Consider the following 9,042-nt stretch of genomic DNA (forward strand, 5'->3'; position numbering starts at 1 on the left):
TCTTGCTTTGTCTGATCAAAGGTCTAAAATCTAGAGTGCTACATCAGAAACATTAGGAAAAACTAATAATATTCAGACGTGGAACCAGAACCGTGAACCCATGATCTAACATGACAGTTGTTGCTGGTTGATATTATATGGATCAACTACTCTCTGGAGTTTGGTCTGAAAGTGAAACCAGATTAACAGCAAAGGAAACCTGAACTGTCAACAGTGACCTTTAAATGAGTCCACCCAGAACATCCTGAGATATATATCTTAAAGAAGTGTTGGACTAACAGAGTCACAGGTGCCTCTCTCAGGTCCAAAGCAACATCTTGGATTTACAATGACCTCTATTACACAGCAGCTCCTTCTTCTGTGTGTTAGAGGCTCAGAGAACAAATGCGTTTAAGTTGTATCACTTGACTGCCATGTTAGATAGGTCACCCTCTGTCAGCCACGCTGCAGAGTGGGTGAGCGCTGTATTGATCTGATGCAGCTCATCTCAACGCTGGATTACTCCATCAGGAGAACCGTCGGAGACAAGCCGGTGATGAAGAGGAGATAGCAGATGAAGGCACTCTGTTAGAATGTAGACTCTCACCTAGCCTTCATTAAGTGTCTGGCGTTGGCTCTTTTACATTTTTTCCCCTCATCAAACCCTGCCTCGTTAGTTGCCTTACTCTCCTCGTTAACTATAATTCCCCTCCTCGTTAAAGAAAAGCAGCTCTAAAAAAACTGTTTCAGTCTAATGAAAAAGTTCCTCACAGAATTTGAAGGGGAAAAAAAAAATAACAGCACCGCTTGGGTGTTTTAGGTTTCCTTCAGATGTCTGGGTTTTGGGACTGTTCTGCTTCAAAAGAAAGAAACACGCAATGCTCCAAAGCTCACAACTGGAATATTTAACAACACATAAACAGTGATTCAGTCAGGACGCCGACTTCTGTCTTTATAAGGCAGCTATGTACCATTTTGGTACACACACACACACACATACATACAATCTGCATTACTTAACTCCACAGTCACATATAAATGACTGAAATTTGCAGTAGAAGCGTGGTTTTCCTGTAATCACATCACTTTAACTATAATTAAGAGCAGCCGAGTGAGATCAACACTGACGTCAGCTCAGTTATTTTCAGAGTGAAAATAAGACTTGATAGTTCTGGTGACTGGTTACTTAAATCTTTATTTTATTACTATTTAAAAAGCCAAACTAAACAAGTTATATATGACTCCAATAATAGCTCCTGAGAGTAATTCACTTGAATATACATGTGGTTGAGGTATTAAAGTTGGACTTATTGAAAAGAACATGTAAACAGTTTGCAACCAACAAAGCTAAATTAGTGGCACAGGGCCTAACATCCTAAATGTTTAATTAATGATCAATAATTAATATTTATTTAAATACATAAAGATTTGGAGGTAAGTCTTTTATTTGTTGAGGTTTGTGGACCTTTGTTTAGTAGATGTGACCAGTTTACAGTTTACTGAATGATTAACATTGAACTCAGCTGGCGTTCTCCATAAAAGAGCAAATAAAACATTTTTAGAATTGCTTTTTAAGCCTGAAGGCTGAGAGTCTCTATAAGCCATCATAAATTTGTGTTATAATTATAATTATGCAAAACATTCCTCGGGAACCATAACCCAGTGCACAGAGTTCACACCTCAAGGAAGTGAGGTAAAAATAGCTCGGGAAATGTGAGCCTGGTTTCCTAAACGTTAGCTGAGAACTTATCTGGTTCTATCCTGATGTCAGGCATCATGTGAGCAGCTCGGTGGAGCCTGACGAGCTGCAGCAACTGGAGCTGAACTGTTTTTTAATGGGAGACGACACCAACGTCAACAGCAGACTTGTATTTACATGGTTTGCATTAAAGATCAATACTAAACAACGATGCTGTGTGTGTATACCATGTGCGACTACTAATTAATCCTCCCCCTACCAGCAGTTAAGTGTTTAGGACGAGCCTGGGGTTTATAGTAACTAAGCAAATCTCACAGTGGAGCATGTGTGTGTTAGCATTAGCCACGTTGCTGCATCAAGATAATCCTTAAACTAACAGCAGGCTTTGTACACATACATCTCAGCAGAGGGAGATTTGAACAGTAGACGTCCCTGAAAATAATTCTTTTATTGTTTTAAATATGATCAGCTGTGAATCTTACTCATCAGATTAGCATATTGATGATGGACATAAGGATGTTTGTCATGGAGTACCTCTTTTTTGTATATTTACTTATGATCACAGTTAATTTAGCCCAACTCATTCCTTTCCATGCACATGTTTACAAGTCAAAAAACAAAGTTTACACCACTTGTGCTCCAAGTAATTTTAATAGCGTTCCCTTCTTTACGTGCCGTTTAAGAAATCAGGTTAGAGCATAAAGTCGACAGTAACCAGATTTCTGCCAGTTGGAGCATTAAACTAACAGGTTGTCGTGATCGAGCTCTGCTGGTCCATCAGCTGCTGTATTGATCCGGCATCGATCCAAACAGCAGCTTGCAGTAAATATGGGACCACTGGTGGTGAAAACATACAGAGACGAGACCAAACCTGAATGGAAGGGAAATTCATCTGAAGGTACGATGAGTCCGATTAATGCTTTCTGGGTCATTTTGACTAAATATTCACAAAAGTCCTACATTTGTCTGGTTATTTTATTGACTGCCTATTAACATTACTACATTATATAAGCAAAAATGCAAATGTGTGTCACTGCTCTACCTCATTAAGACTGATCTAAATGTGAGGAAGCCAATGAAAAGCATCAGTGATGCAAATAAACAACATTATTAGTCACAAAATACTGATTTGAAAAAGCTGTCTCATTTGCTGTATGCCTTTTAATTTTCAAATTATAGTCACTTAGTTTTGATTTATTCTTGTCCAATGGCATTAGAGACATTACAGCTTGTCTTAAAGTATATTAGTCAATATATTAGAGCCCAACCCTGTCCCTTATCTCACAGTATTCACGCTTTGACACAATAAAACACAAGTTGATGTGCATCAAAACTGAATCCATACGTTTTCTAAAGAATCCAAACCTTAGATTTCAGTGTCACATATATGACATTTCTTGAATGTGAACATTAAGTTCCGCTGACACCTGACGATTGTGATGTCGTTGTTTAAAACGTGCCGTTCTTGTCATCATCGGCTTCCTGTGTGTGCGGTTGACATTCTGAACTGTACAAACAGCAGCGCCTGTGCTGCTCTGTTCATTGATTTGTTAGAGGCATCGCTGTCTGACTCTACAGCTCGGTGACATCAGTTTGGTCGAGGGTTTACTCTGCAAAACAGAATCGTGTCACCTCGATAGCTACAGTAATGCAACTGAACTCCATTTAGGATGGACTGATCTTTGTAAACCATCGTCACTGAAACATCATCTCAGTGTTGATATGGGAACAACAATCAAACAAAGCTCCAGCTTTTTCACTACAAGGAGGTTTTCGGAGCTGGACTAGTCCACCCACCTGAAAAAAATGCAACTTGTCATCTCATGGTTTTCAGCCTCACCATTTACAGTTCCTGCTGCTTACTAATGCTAAACCAACATCTCCTACTGCTGCTTCATGTAAAAAGTGGTCAATGAAACACAGGGTGGCTCTTCTTAAGGACTGATGATAGGAAAACAACATATTTAACTATTATGCAACTATTAAACTAAACTAACTATTAAATACTTTTAATATTAAGTATTGAAACCTTTATTACCACAGTGTAGTAAAACATCCTGCACGTAAAACTTTTACTTAACTAAAACAGATTTTACATTAAAATTCACCTTAAGTGCAAAAGTAAAATGCAGAATGACGTATTTTTATATTTTTGGATTAGAAGTACTGATGTATTCATGTCACTAATGACGCAGCTGGTAATGGTGGAGCTGATTTTGTGATTGTTTATCCATAATAATACATCATTTATTGGTTTTATTAGATTCTGCATCTGCAAACTAACCAAAGTTGTCAGATAAATGCAGAGAAGTGAAAATATGATATAATATAAAACTGAAATATTCAACTCAGAATAAAAAGCCTCAGTCTGAGGACGTGGATTAGGTCTTGCTGATTTCATCAATTAACTATGACTTTGTGTTTCTGCAGTAAGTGGAACACACACAGATAAAATGTTCCCGTCCCAAACATAACACACACAGTCACATGAAGACTACACACACACAAACTCATGCATGAAATAATACATTTATCAGCACACAGTCTGTTTCCCATCAGCACTGTGGGGGAGAAATCTGATGTGGAAACAACTCTGCAGCAGAGGCTTATGGGAAATTCATAAGGAGTGAGTGAGTGGTGTTTGTGTGGTTTGATCAGTGCTTCACATACACAAACGCACACACTGAGAGTGTGAGTGTGTGCGAGTTAATCAATGTTATGGATGTGAAGCTCTGACCTTTTCTAGTCGAACCACCTGCTGCTGCAAGAAAAATGAGCGTGCACGTGTGTGTGCGTACCGTCTCTCCCTCTGCAGGGTGTACGAGCTCCTGAAGAAGCCCAGCAGCTCGTCCTCGATGGCGGCGTCGAAGCTCACGTTTAGTCTGTAAACTCTCATCGGCTTCATCTCGCGGTGCAGCACCACCACGTACATCTGATTGGCCGGGAAGGGGAAATGGCGGTGTATGCGCATGGCACCACCCCCGGGCCTGGCAGGCCGACCTCCGGCTCCACTTTCAGCTGTGACGGACACCTTGTCCACCTGGAGAAAGGAAAAAGACTGATTAGCTAATAAACACACGTCAGCTAATAACGGGTTTATTAAAAAAACTAAAACAACAGAATGTAAAATGTGTTTTTACAAAACTTTTTTCAAAAGTAAAAACGATGCTTCATACTGTATCAGCTACTTATTCTGGATCACGTCATGGTGGCAGCAGACAAACATCCCTCTCCAAAGCAATGCTTTCCAGTGACTCTTGGGAGACCCTGAGGCAAACCCAGGCCAGACGAGACATCTGCGTCTACCCCGGGGCCCCCTACCATGGATGTGCCCATAAAACCTCTAAAGGGAGACATGCCTATATTTGCATTTTTCTGTTTCATCACTGAATGAAACCAATGGGGACTGGTGGTTAATAGTGAGATGTTTTCATATGGGAGCAGCCTTCATTGTGTTTGTGCACATAAACATGGGTGAAATGCTACAGACTGACGGTTTAAAACATAATGCTCCATGTAGAAATGCAGGAATAGCCCACTCAAGCCTTGAGGAAACACACAATACAATTTGGTTACAGTTTCCAAATGGAAACTGTTTATACACACATCCACTGGGCACCTTCAGTAAGAGTCAGGAGAACATTTAGGCCCAAGAGCTACTGTGCTGCAGACAGTCCACCTGACTGGGCTGCTTACTGCTTAAGCAACACGGCTGAACAGTAACAGCTACAAAGACAAACAAATGGCATCCATGAACAAAATACCAGACTGGATCCAACACCCTGATTGTACTGTAGATACTGTCCACTGCCCTAAAGTTAGCCTAAAGTTTTGTTTGCATGCAGTTTGCATTTCTTGCCGTGTTCAGGTCTTTATTCTGGTCCCTGTAAATCTCAGCAATTGTCTTTCACCTTCTCAAAAGCTAAGTCTGGCACCTGATCTGCCCGTGTGGTGCTCTTCAAATTTCCTTCTCAGGCTGCAGAGTCAAACTGACCAGGTGATGGTGACTAACACTGAATGAAGAGCACTTCACTCCTTAAAGGTGCTTCCAAGCTTCACAGGTGTTTTCACTTAGCCCTGCTGATTAGACCTGTGTCTAGTTTGAAGACGAAGGTGGGGAGGCGTTCTGATGTATTCTGGTAATTAAATGAAATGTCACCAAAGTCACTGCAGCAACGAAAAGCATCAAGTTAAAAGCAGTTTTCCACAGGAAAAAAGTGCAACATAGCTAATGGAAATTGAGGGATGTGTCAGTCAAGCAAGGTCTGCACACACCCACACAGTTCTCAGAAGAGGTCTAATCGGACAAAATAAGTGGAAAACACCTGTGTGGGCACCGAATGAATGCATAATAAAAGTAATGTCAGAGTCTGCACTGCTGCAAAAAAATAAAGTCAGTCCTTACGAAGGCCGAGGTATCTGTTGAATGCCACTGAAATACACATTTTTCAGTTTGTTTGTACACACTGTAAGCCAGTTTAACACAGCTCCTGAGGGAAAAGTGGGTGTTTGGGGAGAAAAGCAGCTCTCATTCAATCTATTTCCTGTTTTTAGGCTCGGTGCTGCCAGTATTTACAACAGCAAAAGTTTGGACCCAAATCAATTCACTCACTTCATTGGTTGGTTCTTTTTTTTTCCTGCAGAGCTTCATATAAAGTTCACCTTTGATGTTTGACATGCACATTTGTATTGTTAACCTTCTGCAAACCCCTTTTACAGCGCTGACTTAAGGGGATAGAAAACCGGAGAGTTAAAAAAGGAGGAAGCCATCGTATTAGTTATTTTAATTTCATGTAATCCTGCTTTAATTAAGCATATACTGCTTCAAACGGGTTGTGCAGGAGCCACTGAACCATTTTGTGATGCAACCGTCGTGATGGTAAATCAACTTTTTTTTTTTTTTACTTTCTTGCACAGTTCCTGTGGGCTTCAATATCGTGTGAAATGAAAGGTAGTGCATAACTGGAACACGACCGGGAGCAGAGGGAACTGGTAGAAACCCTTGGGTCTCTCCGTTACCACACATCAGCAATCCTCACCCTAAAACCGTGTATTTGTATCTGTTGGTGCGAGTGTGTGTTTGTGCTTTGATTAATGAAGTGATCGATACGAGTAAAGAGGCTGCTGACACAGAGAGGAAACGCTGGGGATTAAAAGGATGTTTTTCTGGGTTTTCTGGTGACTCAGCAAACGCAGCGCCACGCTTCGTGATGCCTTCAAATGTTCCTTTCAATCAAAATGCTTTTTAATTGTGCTGTTTGTTGTTAGTTTGATTCCTCAGCTGAACTGGTGACTTTCAGACATTTGAACCCACAGATGATGGAACGCAACAACTTTTCAAATGTCTTTTTTGATAGACTCTCTTTAACTCTCAGATTCACCTTTGCCACGAGGTCTCTGCGAGTTCATTTTCAGTGAAATGAAGTGAAACCAACAGTTGCCTGGCAGGAAAGAAATGTGTCTAAGAAGTGACAGTTTGTTTGGCATGTTTTGGAAAGAGCTCAGCAGGATTTGTGAGGGATTTGTGGTTCATGTAATAAAATATGTACATGTAAAACCAGCACAAATCACGCTTTAAGCACTTGCCTACTTCAGTTTTATTGAATTCATTCTGTAGTCATGACACTGCTTTGACTCTGACAACAAAGTGCTCCTTGCAGGAGTATTTTCCCTCCTGTTTCTACCAGCTGAGTCTATTTTTATCCACATTTGTTTTTTGGCCTTTTCACATCTTGACAATTTTTCTTTTCATAATGCATTAGCTCGGAGGATACCTTAGGAGACCTGCCTGGCACCCAACAACACCTCTTAATTCACTGTGCACTCAAACAAACACAAAGGGGCTGCAGGGCTTTTAATTGGCCTCTGCCCAAATTAGACAGATTTATCCCTGTCTCACATTAGCCAAGATGACCGGACTGAAAAATCACATTGCTCAGGCATTTCTCTGAGGCTTTCTCTCATCATGCGCTCATCTCAGAAATTGGGCTGAAACAGCAACTTTGACTGTTAATTAGCCTCGTTAAGGAAATCTCTGAGGCCAAATCTCGAAATAACCATTCTTTGTTAGAGAGCGAGTTGTTTTCCCAACACATAGAAAACCTTTGAATGCAAACAAAGTTTGTTTGGACGGGCAGCAAAGTACCTGCTCGTGTTTAATGGATGGAACAGAGGGTGAAGTTCAGTGTATGCAGCTTCGTTCTTAAACTTATTTGTCCTTCAGTTGGATTCAAAGTTTTCTGACAAGTTTTAAGAGACGACTTCAGTCGTTTGTCAAATTAATTGTGAATCCAAGACAGAGACACTAAAACCAACAGTGAAGTCACAGTTTATGTCACATCAGTCTTCAACCTGGATTAGTTTATTCATCTGTGCTGTAGACCTCTGTTGTTATACACAAACAATTAAAATCACATCAGCCAGACACACTGCTCCACTGGTTTGACATGTTTCCTCATTCTAAAACACCTGGTCGAAGTGCTGTTAAAAAAATGTGACAGCAGATGCTTCAGCTCATAAGAAGTAACCACGAGTCGACTGTACCTGAGCGTCATGACAAGACAACAACTACATTTTTAAGAAACTTGTGACTTGTTTCGTGTTTTGGAACGAAGAAACATGTCACTACAACACACAGGAAACATCCACATTTAACCTGGAGATTGTTTGAGGTCCTGCTCTCTAGGAAATGAACACTTTCAATAGTAGAGATTCAAAAGACCTTTAAAGAAAAGCTATACAAGTATCTGCACTGTCTAATCCAACCAATCTACCACAAGACGACGAGCTGTGTGTTGACAAAGGCTCCTCATCATATTCACTTTAGCTCAAATGAACTAGCAGCAACGTCTCTGAACTAAGATTGAATGAATCCAGTCTTTTTTATTAATATGTGCATCGTCTGATGTTGTTTGTTAAGACTGTGTCAGATATAAAATTATTCAAGTTCTCACATACAGAAGGTCACCGTACCTCAAGGCGGTCAGTGTGCAGCACGATGAATCTGGTGGCGTTGATGCACTCCAGCTCGATGCTGACCTCTCCGGAGAAGGTGAAGTTGTCCATGTAGACGGCGAGCCGCAGGTCATAGTGCCGCGGCCTCACTGAGCCTGGCAGCCGAGAGTTCCTCCACGGCTGAGCCGCCTCCTCATCGCCTCTGTCTCCCGTCCTCTCCCCTCTGCTCCCATTCAACCTCGCTGACCCTCCAGCGCCACGGGAACCCGACTGCCTCGTTGCTCCATCACGATCTCGTCCGCCACACTCCTCGAAGCGGACGCTGAGCACCACAGCCACCGCTGTGACGATGATGAGGGTGAGGATGGAGAGTGCGAAGCCCAGCACGAGGCGCTTGTGCACAGTGATGT

At 41.4% G+C, this 9,042-nt stretch overlaps 1 protein-coding gene across 1 annotated transcript in view; it reads right to left on the reverse strand.

The window, feature by feature from the left end:
- LOC113163076 (thyrotropin-releasing hormone-degrading ectoenzyme) overlaps positions 1-9,042 on the reverse strand; it is a 115,156-nt gene that overhangs the window by 105,712 nt on the left and 402 nt on the right. Inside the window, exons 1-2 of the mRNA XM_026361398.1 lie at positions 8,651-9,042; positions 4,477-4,718 (exon numbers count right to left, since the gene is read on the reverse strand). The exon at positions 8,651-9,042 is cut by the window's right edge and continues 402 nt beyond it. Coding sequence (XP_026217183.1) covers positions 4,477-4,718; positions 8,651-9,042 — 634 coding nt within the window. The remainder of the gene's footprint in view (positions 1-4,476; positions 4,719-8,650) is intronic.

This window comes from Anabas testudineus, chromosome 23 (assembly GCF_900324465.2).
Source record: "Anabas testudineus chromosome 23, fAnaTes1.2, whole genome shotgun sequence".
Classification (NCBI taxonomy): Eukaryota; Metazoa; Chordata; class Actinopteri; order Anabantiformes; family Anabantidae; genus Anabas; species Anabas testudineus.